This window comes from Dryobates pubescens, chromosome 18 (genome assembly GCF_014839835.1).
Source record: "Dryobates pubescens isolate bDryPub1 chromosome 18, bDryPub1.pri, whole genome shotgun sequence".
Lineage (NCBI taxonomy): Eukaryota > Metazoa > Chordata > Aves > Piciformes > Picidae > Dryobates > Dryobates pubescens.
Window position 1 is genome coordinate 22,132,279 of NC_071629.1, and position 16,628 is coordinate 22,148,906.

Sequence of the window (16,628 nt, forward strand, 5' to 3'; positions counted from 1 at the left end):
CAGCACCAGGGATGGAACCCTGCCCTGTGCTGGGCACCAGTGAGGCCTCACCTCCAGCACTGTGTGCAGCTCTGAGCCCTCACTGCCAGAAAGATCTTGAGGTGCTGGAGCAGGTCCAGAGGAGAGCAACCAGACTGGGGAAGGGACTGGAGGGAAAGTCTGATAAGGAGAGGCTGAGGGAGCTGGGAGACTCAGGGGGGACCTTACCACTCTCTACAGGTACCTGAAGGGAAGCTGTAGTCAGTGGGGGTCAGGCTCTGTTCCCAGGCAGCTTGTGACAAGATAGAGTGCATGGCCTGAGGCTGTGCCAGGGGAGGGTTAGGTTGGATGTTAGGAAGCAATTCCTCATGGAAAAGGGAATGAGACACTGGGATGGACTGCCAGACTGCCCAGGGAGGTGGTGGAGTCACCATCCCTGGAGGTGTTTAAGGAGAGGCTGGATGTGGCACTCCAGGGGCATGGTGTGGTCAGTGTGGTGGTGTTGGGTCACAGGCTGGGCTGGATGAGCTCAGAGGTCTGTTCCAGCCTCAACAATTCCTTGATTCTGTTTAGTGCTCAGAGCAAATCCACTTCCTTGGTCACCTCTTTTATTGTACCAGCAGAGCTTAGCCTAAAGCCTGCTCATTCCTCCTGCATGCTGCTCTCTGCATCCCCTGGCTTCTAATGTGTCTTGTTGCACTTCTCCCTGCAGGTTGTCTACTTCACTGCCATCTTCCCTTACGTCATCCTGCTCATCCTGCTGGTGCGAGGAGCCACCCTGGAGGGGGCTCGGGAGGGCATCGAGTACTACATTGGCAAACAGTCCAACATCACCAAGCTGATGGAGGCAGAGGTGAGAGCTGCTCTCACTGCTGGAAGGGGCACACACTTCTGTGCTTCTAAGGGCTTGTCACAGGATCACAGGATGCTAGGGGTTGGAAGGAACCTCCGGAGATCATTAAGTCCAACCCCCCTGCCAGAGCAGGAGCAGAGAATCCAGCACAGGGCATACAGGAACACATCCAGATGGGGCTGGAAAGGCTCCAGGGAAGGAAACTCCCCAATCTCTCTGGGCAGCCTGCTCCAGGGCTCTGGGACCCTCACAGTGAAGAAGTTCCTCCTCATTTTATAGTATCACAGTATCACCAAGGTTGGAAGAGACCTCAAAGATCATCAAGTCCAACCTGGCACCACAGACCCCATGACTAAACCATGGCACCAAGTGCCACATCCAGTCCCCTCTTGAATGCCTTCAGGGATGGGGACTCCATCACCTGCCTGGGCAGCACATTCCAGTGGCTAACAACTCTCTCTGGGAATAACTTTCTCCTCACCTCCAGCCTAAACTTCCCCTGGCACAGCTTGAGACTGTGTCCTCTTGTTCTGGTGCTGGTTGCCTGGCAGAAGAGACCAACCCCTTCCTGGCTACAACCACCTTTCAGGTAGCTGTAGAGGGCAATGAAGTCTCCCCTGAGCCTCCTCTTCTTCAGGCTAAACAACCCCAGCTCCCTCAGCCTCTCCTCATAGGGCTGTGCTCAAGGCCTCTCATCAGCCTTGTTGCCCTTCTGTTCAGGTGGAACCTCCTGTGCTGGAGTTTCCATCCCTTGTCCCTTGGCCTATCCCAGGGTGCAACTGAGCAGAGCCTGTCCCCACTCTCTTGACCCCCAGCCCTCAGCTATTGATAGACATTGATCAGATCCCCTCTCAGCCTCCTCCTCTCCATTCTAAACAGCCCCAGGGCTCTCAGCCTTTCCAGCCCCATCTGGCTGTGTTCCTGTGTGACCTGTGCTGGATTCTATGCTCCTGTGCTGGCAGGAGGGGTTGGACTTGGAAGTTCTTTGGAGGTCCCTTCCAACCCCTAACCTCCTGGGGTCTGAGCAGTGTCTCTCACAGTAATTTTCCCTCTTCTTGTTTGTGGCAGGTGTGGAAAGATGCAGCCACCCAGATCTTCTTCTCGCTGTCGGTGGCGTGGGGCGGCCTCGTGGCGCTCTCTTCCTACAACAAGTTCAACAACAACTGCTACTCAGATGCTATTTTTGTTTGTGTCACCAACTGTGCCACCAGCATCTTTGCTGGCTTTGCCATATTCTCCATCTTGGGGCACATGGCATTTGTGTCTGAGAGACCTGTTTCAGAGGTGGTGGACTCGGGTAGGTCCATTGCGATGCGGTTGGGGTCAGGCCTTGCTTTGACCAAGGCCTGGAAATTAACCTCCTTCCTTCCACTGCCCACCAGGGTTTGATCTGGCATTTGTAGCCTACCCAGAGGCTCTCTCCAGGCTACCAGTCTCTCCTCTGTGGTCCTTCTTGTTTTTCTTCATGCTCCTGCTCTTGGGCCTCGACTCTCAGTTTGCCAGCATAGGTGAGTAGGGTTCTGAGCAAGCGATGGTGTTCCAGCTGGCTGTTAACCCTCAATGGCACTGCTCAAACCCCACCCCCCTTCCTTTGCAGAGACACTTACCACCACCTTGCAAGACATATATCCTCAAGCAATGAAGAAGTTAAGGGTCCCCATCACCCTGGGGGTCTGCATCGTGCTCTTCTTGCTTGGTCTTGTCTGTGTTACTCAGGTAAGACATCAAATGATTATTCCTATGGGCCTGGGCCTGGTTCTGCTGCAAGTGATCAAAGCAACCTTCCAGCTCCTCCTCTCTGCATGGATTGAAATGATTCTTATGGGCCTGGGCTTGGTTCTGCTGCAAGGGATCAACTCAGCTCAAAGCAACCTTTCCAGCTCCTCCTCTTTGCATGGATTGAAATGATTCTTATGGGCCTGGGGTTGCTCATGCTGCAAGTGCTAAACTCAGCTCAAAGCAACCTTTCCAGCTGCTCCTCTCTGCATGGATTGAAATGATTCTTATGGGCCTGGGCTTGGTTCTGCTGCAAGGGATAAACTCAGCTCAAAGCAGCCTTCCCAGCTCCTCCTCTTTGCATGGATTGAAATGATTCTTACGGGCCTGGGGTTGTTCATGCTGCAAGTGCTAAACTCAGCTCAAAGCACCCTTCCAGCTACTCCTCTCTGCATGGATTGAAATGATTCTTATGGGCCTGGGGTTGCTCATGCTGCAAGTGCTAAACTCAGCTCAAAGCACCCTTCCAGCTGCTCCTCTCTGCATGGACTGAAATGATTCTTATGGGCCTGGGTTCGGTTCTGCTGCAAGTGCTAAACTCGGCTCAAAGCAACCTTTCCCTCTGCTCCTCTCTGCATGGATTGAAATGATTCTTATAGGCCTGGATCTGGTTCTGCTGCAAGTGCTAAACTCAGCTCAAAGCAACCTTTCCAGCTGCTCCTCTCTGCATGGACTGAAATGATTCTTATAGCCCTGGGCTTGGTTCTGCTGCAAGTGCTCAACTCAGCTCAAAGCAGCCTTCCCAGCTTCTCCTCCCTACATGGATTGAAATGATTCTTACGGGCCTGGGGTTGTTCATGCTGCAAGTGCTAAACTCAGCTCAAAGCAACCTTTCCATCTGCTCCTCTCTGCATGGCTTGATCTAAGGACCTTTTCAATTCTCCCAGTGTTCTTGGACATGCAAATAAGGAATTCCCAGAGGGAAGGGTTGAATAACCTGAAGGCTTTCTGTGGTTATTGGACTGGGATGTGCTTTTGCCATAGAAGGCCTGGAGGCTGTGACCTGCTCCTCAGTTCAGGAGGTTATTTGGGTGGTTTCAAGCACACATGCAGTGTGTCTGCAGTGCTGTGGCTGCCCCTGAGAGATGCTGGTGGGAACTTTTTTGATCCAATAGGACAGAATCTGAGCAATGGCCTCATTTAATACTCTCTTGAGAGCTTTAATGCTCAGATGTTCCAGATGTAAACCTTGCTGTCAGCTCTTTCTATAAAGCCTGGTAGTAGTATACAGACCACAGGATTTTATCAGAGGTGCTTTTATCTGCATGAAGATGTTGCTGGGAGGGGTAGGTTTTAACCTCTCTGTTGTTTGCTCCACAGGCAGGAATTTACTGGGTTAACCTCATAGATCACTTTTGTGCTGGATGGGGAATCCTTATTGCAGCTCTCCTGGAGATAATTGGCATCATCTACATTTATGGTAAATTACCTGTGCTGAAAATCCATGATTTGACAGAACCTCAGAGTGCTGGAGGCTGGAAGGGACTTGAGGAGATCATCTAGTCCAATCCCCTTGCTAAAGCAGGGGCACCCACAGCAGCTTACCCCAGGATCACAATGGCCAGGCAGGTCTGGAAAAGTCTCCAGAGAAGCAGACTCCACAACCTGGCTGGAGGCTGAGCCCAGAGAGTGGTGGTGAATGGTGCCACTGCCAGCTGGCAGCCAGGCACCAGTGGTGTGCCCCAGGGATCAGTGCTGGGCCCCAGCCTGTTCAATATCTTGATTGATGATCTGGAAGAGGGGATGGAGTCCATCAGCAGTAAGTTTGCAGATGACAGCAAGCTGGGGGCAGGAGTTGATCTGTTGGAGGGTAGGAGAGCTCTGCAGAGGGACCTTGCCTTGCAGGGGCAGGAGATTGAACAAGTCCAAGTGCCAGGTTCTGCACATTGGCCACAACAACCCCAGGCAGTGCTACAGGCTGGGGGCAGAGTGGCTGAGAGCAGCCAGGCAGAGAGGGACCTGGGGATAGTGGTTGACAGCAGCTGAACATTAGCCAGCAGTGCCCAGGAGGCCAAGAAAGCCAATGGCAGCTTGGTTTGGATCAGAAGCAGGGTGGGCAGCAGGGTCAGGAGGTGATCATCCCGCTGTGCTCAGCACTGCTGAGTGGTGTGCTGGAGTGCTGTGTTCAGAGCTGGGCTCCTCACTCCAGCAAGGACACTGAGGGGCTGGAGCCTGTCCAGAGCAGGGCAATGAGGCTGGAGAAGGGGCTGCAGCACCTGGGCTGCAAGGAGGGGCTGAGGGAGCTGGGAGACCTCATTGCTCTCTACAGCTCCCTGAAGGGAGGTTGGAGTGGGGAGGGGGCAGCCTCTGCTCCTTGGTGGCAAGGGACAGGAGCAGAGGCAATGGCTCCAAGCTGCAGCAGGGGAGCTTCAGGCTGGGTGCTAGGAAATATTTCTTCCCAGAGAGGGATCTCAGCCATTGGAAGAGGCTGCCCAGGGCAGTGCTGGAGTCACCATCCCTAGGGATGTTCAAGCAGCTTTTGGAGCTGGTGCCTAGGGTTCAGCATTGAGCCTGAACTGGGTGGCAGGTTGGGCTGGATGAGCTTTGAGGTCCAACTGGCTGTTCTCTGTGGTGATTTTTCTAACCCTTTTTGGTGAACCACATCTGCAAGGGAGGCACCTGCTTCCCAAAGCAACCCATGGCTGTCTTCCCACAGGAGGGAACAGGTTCATTGAAGACATTGAAATGATGATTGGGAAGAAGAGTCGTTCCTTCTGGCTGTGGTGGAGGCTCTGCTGGTTCTTCATCACCCCTGTGCTGCTAGCGGTGAGTGGGGCTGGCTGCCTTGTGCCAGGGGGACACAGCTTAGGAGCTGGATGCTGAAGAGATTTCCACATGGAGGTTCAGAGCTGAGTATCCAGGGTGTGGCTGTGCCAGTGAAGCAAACTCCATTGCTGCCTGTGCTTCCTGCTCCTTGGGTGCTCTCCAGGAGAAGCTGGACCTTCAGATCTGTGCCTGGTGAGCTGGGTCTGCCCTCCAGGGAGTAACACAGAGAAACCAGAGTGCCCATTGCAGGAGCTGGATTGGCTTGATTTCAGACTGACACACAACAGAAGACAGCAGAGAGAGACCTGGGGGTGCTGGTGGACAGCAGCTGAACAGGAGCCAGGAGTGTGCCCAGGGGTCCAAGAAGGCCAAGGGCATCCTGGCCTGCATCAGGAAGAGTGTGGCCAGCAGGAGCAGGGAGGTCATTGTGCCCTGTGCTCAGCACTGCTGAGGCCACACCTTGAGTCCTGTGTCCAGTTCTGGGCTCCTCAGTTTAAGAAGGACATTGAGAGACTTGAAGGTGTCCAGAGAAGGGCAACAAGGCTGGGGAGGGGTCTGGGGCACTACCTGAAGGGAGGTTGTAGCCAGGTGGGGGTTGGTCTCTTCTCCCAGGCACCTGGAACAAGAGGACACAGTCTCAAGCTGTGCCAGGGGAGGTTTAGGCTGGAGGTGAGGAGAAAGTTCTTCCCAGCAAGAGAGATTGGCCATTGGGATGTGCTGCCCAGGGAGGTGGTGGAGTCCCCATCCCTGGAGGTGTTCAAGAGGGGAATGGATGTGGCACTTGGAGCCATGGTTTAGTTGTCAGGAGGGGTTGGGTGATAGGCATGAGACTGAACACATCCAAGTGCCAGGTGCTGCACTTTGGCCACAACAACCCCAGGCAGTGCTACAGGCTGGGGGCAGAGTGGCTGAGAGCAGCCAGGCAGAGAGGGACCTGGGGGTGCTGGTTGACAGCAGCTGAACATGAGCCACCAGTGTGCCCAGTTTGGACTTGATGATCTCTGAGGTCTTTTCCAACCTCTTTGATTCTATGCAAACCTGGATTTTTCTCCTTGGATGTTCAGCTACTCCCTTGTCTGAGACTCTTTTTGATGTCCTGTACATCATAGCATGGATTAGGTTGGAAGGGACCTTAGAGATCACCTCCTTCAGCCTCCCTGCCATGTGTTTCTTGTTTGGTACAGGAGATACTTCTGCACTTCTAACTGTGAGTGGTGATGGCTCATTTACATCATTAGGGGAGGGTTCATTGGCCCCCAAACCCAGGAGCATGGGGAAGTCACTCTGAGCAGCACCTGACCTGTAACCTGTCCACACTGCATTTAGACCATGCTGCTCTGGGTGAGGGAATTCAGTGCACCCTCAGCAAGTGTGCAGATGACACTGAATTGGGTGGGCTGTTGATCTGCTGGAGGGTAGGAAGGCTCTGCAGAGGGAGCTGGCCAGGCTGGATCTGTGGGCTGAGGCCAGTGGGATGAGATTCAACAAGGGCAAGGGCTGGGTCCTGCACTTGGGTCACAACAGCCCCATGAATTCTCCAGGCTTGGTGCAGAGTGGCTGGAAACTGCCCAGCAGGGAAGGACCTGGAGGTGCTGGCTGCCAGCAGCTGAACATCAGCCAGGGGGTGCCCAGGTGGGCAAGAAGGCCACCAGCAGCCTGGCCTGGAGCAGCAATGTGTGGGCAGCAGGAGCAGGGCAGAGATTGTCCTCCTGGACTCAGCACTGGGGAGGCCACAGCTTGAGTCCTGGGTTCAGTTTTGGGGCCCTCACTCCAAGAAGGACATCGAGGAGCTGGAGCAGGTCCAGACAAGGGCAACCAAGCTGGGGAGGAGCAGCTGAGGGAGCTGGGGGTGTTGAGTGTGGAGAAGAGGAGGCTGAGGGGAGACCTCATTGCTCTCTACAGCTCTCTGAGAGGAGACTGCAGTGAGGTGGGGCTTGGCCTCTGCTCTCTAGATTTCAGATAATAGGAGAGAATTGGTCTGAAATTGTGCCAGGGGAGGGTTAGGTTGGAGAGTAGGAAAAATGTCTTTGCTGCAAGGGTGGTCAGGGATTGGCAGAGGCTGCCCAGGGAGGTGGTGGAGTCCCCATCCCTGGAGGTGTTCAAGGAACCTGTGGCCATGGCACTTGGGGCCAGGGTTTGGTGGCCATGGTGGTCTCAGGTTGAAGATTGGACTTGATGGTCTCTTCCAACCAAAACAATTCTGTGATCTTATTTCTGCAGCAATATTTGCCAGCAGTTAATCTGGGATTGTTTCCCATGTTCCTAGGAATAAAGGAAGCTGGAAACACCTAAAACAGAGAGAAAGGTACCAGCCTCCTCCAGCCATAGATGCATTCTCCAACAGGCAGGGGCAGCAGAGGGCAGAGATCAGGTTGTGTTTATGCAGAGATGTCTGGAAATATCAGAGTACATTGGAAGGGACTTCAAGAGATCATTGGGTCCAACCCCCTGCCAGAGCAGGGTCAGCCAGGGCAGGGCACACAGAACACATCCAGGTGGGTTTGGAAAGTCTCCAGAGCAGGAGATTCCACAACCTCCCTGGGCAGCCTGCTCCAGGCCTCCAGCACCCTCACACCAAAGAAGTTTCTCCTCATGCTGAGCTGAAGCATGTTCCAGTTTGTATCCATTGTTCCTTCTCTTACTGCTGTGCACCCCCCAAAAGAGCTTGGCCCCCTCCACTTGACCCCCAGCCCTCAGCTATCGATAGACATTGATCAGATCCCTCTCAGCCTTCTCCTCTCCAGACTAAACAGCCCCAGGGCTCTCAGCCTCTCTTCACAGGGGAGATGTTCAAGTCCCCTAAGCATCCTCCTGGCTCTGTTGTGTGGGGATGTAGATCACTGTTGGCTTCCAGACTTGTCCCTCTGTCTTACTCCAAACCCCCCACCCCGGCCAGGGCCTGAGGCTCCAAACACCCCTGGCCAGAGCTTGAGGCACCGTCCCCTGCACAACTGTTCTCACCCTCAGAAAGCAAGAGGGAGCTTGGCAACGGGGTACAGGTTCAAGTTAGCCCAAGTTAACTGCTTTTCTCTCTCCCATCTCTGTGTAACAGGGGATTTTGGTGTGGTCTTTGGCCACCTTTACAAGCCCCTACTATGGCTCCCTGCCGTATCCAGCCTGGGGCACTGCTGTGGGCTGGTGCATGATTATCTTCTGTGTCATCTGGATCCCCATCGTTGCTGTTGTGAAGCTGATGAAGGCTGAAGGCAACCTTTGGCAGGTAAGGGCACAACAGGTTGGCACCACCCTAAATCCTGCTTCCCTTGCCATGCTTGGGAATCACAGGATGGTGGGGAGTTGGGAGGGACCTCCTCCAATCACAGAATCACCAGGGGTGGAAGAGACCTCAAAGATCATCAAGTCCAAGCCATCACCACAGACCTCATGACTGAATCAAGTCCAATCCCCCTGCTAGAGCAGCTGCACCTAGGGCAGGTCGTACAGGAACGTGTCCAGGAGGATTCTGAAAGCCTCCAGAGAAGGAGATTCCTCCACAACCCTCTCTGGCCAGCTTGGCTCCGTGCTCTGCTACCCTCAGAGTGGTTTGCTCTATCTTCTACAGCACAGGTTCAGTCCCTTGAGATGTTGATTGGATTTCTAGACCAAACCACCTCTAGCAGTTGCATCAGAGGCAGGTTTACCCTGCTCTGTTCTGACAACCTTAGCTTAGGTTGGAAGGGACCTTGGAGATCCAAGCCCCCTGCCATGGGGAGGGATACCTCCATGAGACTTGGCTGCCCAAAGGCCTCATCCGGTCTGCCCTTAAACACCTTCAGGCAAGGGACATCCACGGCCTCCCTGGGCAGCCTGTGCCAGAGTCTCACCACCCTTCTACTAAAGAACTTCTTCCTCAGCTCCACTCTAACCCTGCTCTGCCTCAGCTTCAAACCATTCTTCCTTGTCCTGTCTCCAGACAAAAGTCAGCAAAAGTCTCTCTGCAGCTTCCCTGCAGGATTCCTTGAGGTCCTGGCAGCAGCTCTGAGCTCCCCCTGGAGCCTTCTCCTCTCCAGGCTGCACTCCCCCAGCCCCCTCAGCCTGTGCTCACAGCAGAGCTGCTCCAGCCCTTGGAGCATCCTTGTGGCCTCCTCTGGCCTCACTCCTGCAGCTCTGTGTCCTCCTTCTGCTGGGGACACCAGAACTGGAGGCAGGATTGGAGGTGAGGTCTGGGCAGAGCAGAGCCCAGGGGCAGAATCCCCTCTGCTGCCCTGCTGCCCACCCTGCTCTGGCTGCAGCTTGGCACACAGCTGCCTGCTGGGCAGCAGGAGGCACTGCTGGCTCCTGGGGAGCTGCTCAGCACCCAGCACCCCCAAGGCTCTTTCTGCAGGGCTGCTCTTAACCCACTCTGCACCCAGCCTGGATTGGTGCCTGGGACTGTCCCAACCCAAGGCTTAATTCTCTGTGAGTGTCCCCACACACTCAGCAGTGCTTTTCATGGTCTCTGTTGTTACTTCAGCTGCTTTATGTTCTCTGAAAGAGTATCTCCATATCCTTTTCTGGGGTTTTGCCTCCTCTTCCTCAAAGAAAGGAGCAAGTGCAAGGTCTGGGAGATGCTGCTCTTGCCCATCTTTGCCCAGGGCTCCTGTTGCCCACAGCTTTCCCAGCTTGTTTGACTTGAGTGTCCAGAATCCACCCGACCCAAAGACGTTTGGAATGATTTTACAGTGCTCTGGCGATCTGCTTGTCCCCCTGGACTCAGCACTGGGGAGGCCACACCTTGAGTCCTGCCTTCAGTTTCTGGGCCCTCACTCCAAGAAGGACATTGAGAGGCTGGAGCAGGCCCAGAGAAGGGAAATGAAACTGGGGAAGGGTCTGGAGAATAGGGCTGGGGAGGAGCAGCTGAGGGAGCTGGAGTTTGTTTAGTGAAGAGGAGGCTGAGGGAGACCTCATTGCTCTCCACAGCTCCCTGAAAGGAGTTTGCAGTGAGGCTGTGCTCCCTAGTCTCAGGTGATAGGATGAGAGAAAATGGCCTCAAGTTGCACCAGGGGAGGTTTAGGTTGGGCATGAGGAGAAGCTTCTTGATTGGAAGGGTTCTCAAAGCCTGGCACAGGCTGCCCAGGGAGGTGGTTGAATCCCCCAGCCCTGGAGGTGTTTCAGAGAGGTGGTGCTGAGGGCACATTTGGCAGAACTAGAGGAGGGTTGCACTCAGATCCTCTCAGAGGTGTTTTGCCACCAAGAGGTTTCTGGTTCTGGTGCTCTGCTGAGTTGCAAGGCCCACCCAGAGCTCCATCTTCCCTGAAGTGCTGCCAGCAGCCTGGCCTAAGGTGAGTGCATCTTGGTTTTGTTTTGCAGCGCGTCGTCAGCTGCTGCAGGCCAGCTCCCAACTGGGGCCCCTACCTGCAGTCCAACCGAGGGGAGAGGTACAGCCACGTTGTAGACCCCAAAAAGAAGGAGCTGGAGATCCCCACTGTGTCTGCCTTTGTGTACACCCAGCACTGAGCTGCCTGCTTGGACCAGGGATTTGGAGTCTTGGGGGGGTTATTTTTGGAACCACCTTCCTGAGATTTTAGTTCAACCCTTCCAAAGTGATGACGGCGAAGAGCAGCAGCACAGAAAGCAGCCCAAGCCTCTGCCCTCCACCACCCAGCTGAGAGTGAGCCATGCTATTTATTTGTACAGTGCTGAAGAGGACCACAGCAATTAACTTAGCCTCTGGAGATCCCCCCAGGGGTTGGGGGTGAGAGGCCAGGAGAATGCATCGCAGGCTTCCCAGGGACTGGACGTGCTTCACCCCCTCCAAACCCCCTCCAGCTGGACTGCAGATGTGGGTGTGGAAGAGAGGAAGGACTCAGGCTGGTGCTCCTCAGCTGCAGGAGCTTGGAGCCAAAAGAGTGCTGTGCCTGCACGTCCCCATGTGCCACATGCAGCTGCTCCCTCCTCTTGTGCTTGGCCAGCCAGAGGGGGAGGGGTGTGCTGCTGCCTGCCACAGTGCCTCAGGGAACAGGAGTCATCCCTCCTCTGCCTGAGCCTTGCTCAGTGCTGGGAGGCTGCTCATGGTTGGATGCTGACTCCTGTCTGTGTGTGATTGTGTCTTGTGTGCTCATCTAAATGTTGGAAACAAGGCTTCCTTCTGCTGCTTCTCATTCCCCTTGGGATCCCCAAGGAGGAGCCATGTCTTGTCTCCTGCTCCATGCTCAGAGTTCATCTCGAATTAAAACCAATCCCTTGTTTCCATAGTCTCTCATCAGGCTGCAGGATGCAATAGCAGTCATTGATTTCTGCCCCCTCTCTGCTCACCAAGCCTTTACCCAGCAGTTAATTCACAGAATGCTTTGGGTTGGAAGGGATCTTAAAGCTCATCCAGCTCCAACCCCCTGCCATGGGCAGGGACACCTCCCACCAGCACAGCTTGCTCAAGGCCTCATCCAGCCTGGCCTGCAACACCTCCAGGGAGGAGGCAGCCACAGCCTCCCTGTGCCAGTGTCTCCCCACCCTCACTGTAAAGAATTTCTTCCTCATCTCCAGTCTCCATCTCCCCTCTCCCAGCTCAAAGCCATTGTCCCTTGTCCTGTCACTCCCAGTGCTTGTCATAAGTCCCTCCCCAGCTCTCCTGGGTACTCCCTTCAGGTACTGCAAGGCTGCTCTAAGGTCTCCTCAGAGCCTTCTCCAGGCTGAATAGCCCCAACTCTCCCAGCCTGGCCCCACAGGGGAGCTTCTCCAGCCCTCTCATTGTCTTGGTGGTCTCCTCTGGAGCCTCTCCAGCAGCTCCAGGTCCTTCTTGCACTGGGGCCCCCAGAAGTGGAGGCAGTGCTGCAGGTGGGGTCTGAGCAGAGCAGAGGGGCAGAATCCCCTCCCTGTGCTGCTGCTCTGCCTGCTCTGGATGCAGCCCAGCACATGGTTGGCCTCTGCATCTTTCACTCAGGCTTGGGTTTTCCCTTCCAGAGGAGGCCCAAAGTGCCTTTTTAAAGGTTCAGGCAGGGGTGTTAGTGCTGTGGTAGAGCCAAAAGCTTTACCCTGACAGGAGGTCAGAGCTGCCTTGTAGTGCTGGCACCCCAACATTGCTGAAGGCAGGAGGGCAGTGCAAAGGGAAGGAATTGGTAATGCATTTGGGAGCAAAGATTTAATGCTTTTACCTAGGCAGGAGGGGCTTAGGTTAAGGAGAAGCTGACTTCACTTGGAATCCAGGTGGGTTCCTGATGAAGGGAAGAAGACCTCTGGCTTTTGTGTGCTAAGGAAGGTCTCTCCCTGTGAGCAGGGATCCTTGGGCAGGGCACAGCAGGCTAGGAAGCTGTCACCTCCTCTCAGGGCTTTGTCACTCTTTGTGGACATGAAGGAGTGGGGCTAGTGGCTTGGTGCCCAAGCTGCTTACCTTGCTCTGTGTTTTACCCTTCCAACACTTGCTGGCAAATAAAATGTGAGTGATTCTTTTTCTGATCCAAGCCATTAAGGTTTGAGTGGTTTGGGGGCTGAAAAGGAGAGTGGGTTTTGTTTCAGGCTTTTGTGTGGAGGGCAGGTGTTGGGGAGGGAAGGATCACCAGCACCCCTAGGACCCTAACCCTGTGGGAGGTTCTGCTGTAGGGAGTTTCTTACAGATCTCATGCAAGAGATCTGCCTTGGGGCAGGCTCAGAGCAGGCAGAAAGTAATTACAGGCCCACAGGATGTTAGGGGTTGGAATGGACCCAAAGAGATCACTGAGTCGAACCCCCCTGCCAGATAAGGACCACAGAATCCAGCAGAGGTCACACAGGAACACAGCCAGATGGGGCTGGAAAGGCTCCACAGGAGACTCCACAACCTCTCTGGGCAGCCTGCTCCAGGGCTCTGTGAGCCTCACAGGGGAGAAGTTCCTCCTCCTGATGAGGTGGAACCTCCTGTGCTGGAGTTTCCATTCCTTGTACTATCCCAGGGTGCAAGTGAGCAGAGCCTGTCCCTGTCCTCTCCTTTCCCAGAGGAGGGGAAAGATCACAGTACACAAGAATGGCCTAGCCCTCAAAGGGAGAAAGATTCTAGGAAGGGAATTGGCAGGTCTCATTGACAGGGCTTTAAACTGGATTTGAAGGGGGAAGGGGCTGGAACCAGTCCCCCCAGGCAGGAGTCTGGGGGTGATAAGCTGGAGTCAGGGGTGAAGCCAGCAGTCCAGCTGCAGTGCATGTACACTAATGCACGAAGCTTGGGTAACAAACAAGAGGAGCTGGAAGCCTTGTTGCAGCAGGAAAGTTATGATGCAGTTGCCATCACAGAGAGGTGGTGGGACGACTCACATGACTGGAGCGCTGCAATTGATGGCTACAGGCTTTTCAGGAGAGACAGGCAAGGGAGAAGGGGTGAAGGGGTGGCCCTGTACATCAGGGAGGCTCTAGATGCCATTGAGATGGAGATCAGGGACCATCAGGTTGAGTGCTTGTGGGTGAGAATTAGAGGGAAGGCCAACAGGGCAGACATCCTGGTTGGAGTCTGTTATAGACCACCCAACCAGGAGGAAGATGTTGATGAAGCATTCTATAGACAGCTTAAGGCTGTCTCAAGATCTCCTGACCTTGTCCTTATGGGCGACTTCAACCTGCCTGACATCTGCTGGGATCTCAACACAGCAGAGAGGAGGCAGTCTAGGAGGTTCTTAGACTGCATGGAGGACAGCTTCTTATCCCAGGTGCTGCGTGAGCCTACCAGGGGCAAGGCTTTGCTTGACCTCCTCTTCACCAGCAGGGAAGGGCTGGAGGGGATGTGGTGGTCGGAGGCTGTTCAGGGGCCAGTGACCAGCAGAGAATTGAATTGTCAGTACTCAGCCAAGCTCAGAGGGGCAGCAAGAAGACCTCCACTCTGGACTGCCAGAGGGCAGACTTCAGGTTACTCCAGGAACTAACTCATAAGGTTCCTTGGGAAACAGCCCTTAAAGGGGTCCAGGAGGGCTGGGCCTGCTTCAAGGAGGAACTCTTGAAGGCTCAGAACAGGCTGTGCCAATGTGCCGGAGATGAGCCCTGGGGCAGACGGCCTGGATGGGTGATGAGCTTCTGAAGGGACTAAGGGAAAGAAGAGGGTGTGTCATCTTTGGAAGGAAGGGGAGGCAAGCCATGGAATGGCTGAGGATGTTGCTAGGTCTTGTAGGAAGAAAATGAGGGAGGCAAAAGCACATTTGGAGCTTAGCCTGGCCTCTGATGTGAAAGACAACAAAAAGTCCTTCTATAAATACATTAATAGCAAGAGGAGGGCAGGGACAACCTCCACTCCTTGGTGGACATGGAGGGGAACACTGTACCAAGGGATGAGGAAAAGGCAGAGGTACTGAACACCTTCTTTACCTCAATTTTTGCTAGCAGGACAGAATGTCTTCCAGACAGCTGGCCTGCAGAGCTGGCAGATGGAGCCAGGGAGCAGCATAGTCTTCCTCTGTTCCAGGGGGAGGTTGTTAGAGATCTCCTCAGCCGCTTGGATCCCCACAAGTCCATGGGACCAGATGGGATCCATCCTAGGGTGCTGAGAGAGCTGGCAGATGAGCTGGCCAAGCCACTCTCCATGATTTTTCATCAGTCCTGGCTCACTGGAGAGGTCCCAGAGGACTGGAAGCTGACAGCGTGGTACCCATCCACAAGAAGGGCCGGTTGGATGAGCCAGGGAATTCCAGGCCTGTCAGCCTGACCTCAGTGCCAGGCAAGATTATAGAACAGGGCATCTTGAGTGCAGTCACACAGCACTTACAGGATGGCCAAGGGCTCAGGCCCAGCCAGCATGGGTTTAGGAAGGGCAGGTCCTGCCTGGCCAACCTGATCTTCTTCCATGCCCAGGTGACTGCCTGGTGGATGTGGGGCAGGCTGTGGATGTGGTCTGCCTGGACCTCAGCAAGGCCTTTGACACCATCCCCCACAGCAAACTCCTGGCCAAGCTGTCAGCCCCTGGCTTGGATGGGAGCACACTGCGATGGGTTAGGAACTGGCTGGAGGCTGAGCCCAGAGAGTGGTGGTGAATGGTGCCACAGCCAGCTGGCAGCCAGGCACCAGTGGTGTGCCTCAAGGATCAGTGCTGGGCCCTGGGCTCTTTAACATCTTCATTGATGATCTGGATGAGGACATTGAGTCCATCATCAGTAAATTTGCTGACGACACCAAGCTGGGGGCAGGAGTTGATCTGCTGGAGGGTAGAGAGGCTCTGCAGAGGGACCTCGACAGGCTGGGCAGATGGGCAGAGGCCAAGGGCAGGACATTGAACACATCCAAGTGCCGGGTTCTGCACATTGGCTACAACAACCCCATGCAGAGCTACAGGCTGGGGTCAGAGTGGCTGAGAGCAGCCAGGCAGAGAGGGACCTGGGGGTGCTGGTTGATGGTAGACTGAACATGAGCCTGCAGTGTGCCCAGGGGGCCAAGAAGGCCAATGGCATCCTGGCCTGCATCAGGAACAGTGTGGCCAGCAGGAGCAGGGAGGTCATTGTGCCCTGTGCTCAGCACTGGTTAGGCCACACCTTGAGTGCTGTGTCCAGTTCTGGGCTCCTCAGTTTAGGAAAGAGGTTGAGGTGCTGGAAGGTGTCCAGAGAAGGGCAACAAAGCTGGGGAGGGGTCTGGAGCACAGCCCTGTGAGGAGAGGCTGAGGGAGCTGGGGTTGCTTAGCCTGGAGAGGAGGAGGCTCAGGGGAGACCTTCTTGCTCTCTCCAACTCCCTGAAGGGAGGTTGTAGACAGGCAGAGGTTGGTCTCTTCTCCCAGGCAGCCAGCACCAGAACAAGAGGACACAGTCTCAAGCTGTGCCAGGGGAGGTTTAGGCTGGAGGTTAGGAAGAAGTTCTATACAGAGAGAGTGATTGCCTATTGGAATGGGCTGCCCAGGGAGGTGGTGGAGTCTCTATAGAACTTCTGTAGAGCCCTATGGAGCCCTGTGGATCCTCTATAGATGTCTATGTAGCCATGTAGAACCTACCCCACCCAACCCCATCCTTGCCTCTATGTAGACCATGGTAGCCTCTATAGAGGCCTATGCAGCTTCTATGGAGGCTGATGGAGCCTCTAAATAGACCGTGGTTGCCTCTGTGGAGGCCTCTGGAGCCTCTGTAGAGCCCTTGGCAGTCTCTATGGAGTCCTAAGGTACCTCTATATTGACCATTGGAGCCTCTATACAGGCCTGTGCAACCTCTACATAGACAGTGGGAGCCTCTATAGAGACCTATGGAGCCTCTACAGAAGGCTATGGCGTCTCGCTAGAGCCTGTGGGAGCCTCCATAGAGGCCAATGGAGCCCCTATATAAACCTTGGGACCCTCTATAGAGGCCTGTGGAGCCTCTGAAGAGCCTATGGGAGCCTCTATGGAGGCCTATGGAACCTCTATATTGAC

At 54.8% G+C, this 16,628-nt stretch overlaps 1 protein-coding gene across 1 annotated transcript in view; it reads left to right on the forward strand.

Moving 5' to 3' along the window:
• The window catches only part of SLC6A14 (solute carrier family 6 member 14), a 29,355-nt gene extending 18,545 nt beyond the window's left edge, over nt 1-10,810 (forward strand). Inside the window, exons 7-14 of the mRNA XM_054169479.1 lie at nt 692-832; nt 1,901-2,129; nt 2,215-2,340; nt 2,430-2,548; nt 3,929-4,028; nt 5,265-5,374; nt 8,427-8,594; nt 10,664-10,810. Coding sequence (XP_054025454.1) covers nt 692-832; nt 1,901-2,129; nt 2,215-2,340; nt 2,430-2,548; nt 3,929-4,028; nt 5,265-5,374; nt 8,427-8,594; nt 10,664-10,810 — 1,140 coding nt within the window. The remainder of the gene's footprint in view (nt 1-691; nt 833-1,900; nt 2,130-2,214; nt 2,341-2,429; nt 2,549-3,928; nt 4,029-5,264; nt 5,375-8,426; nt 8,595-10,663) is intronic.
• The last annotated feature ends 5,818 nt before the right edge of the window (nt 10,811-16,628 follow it).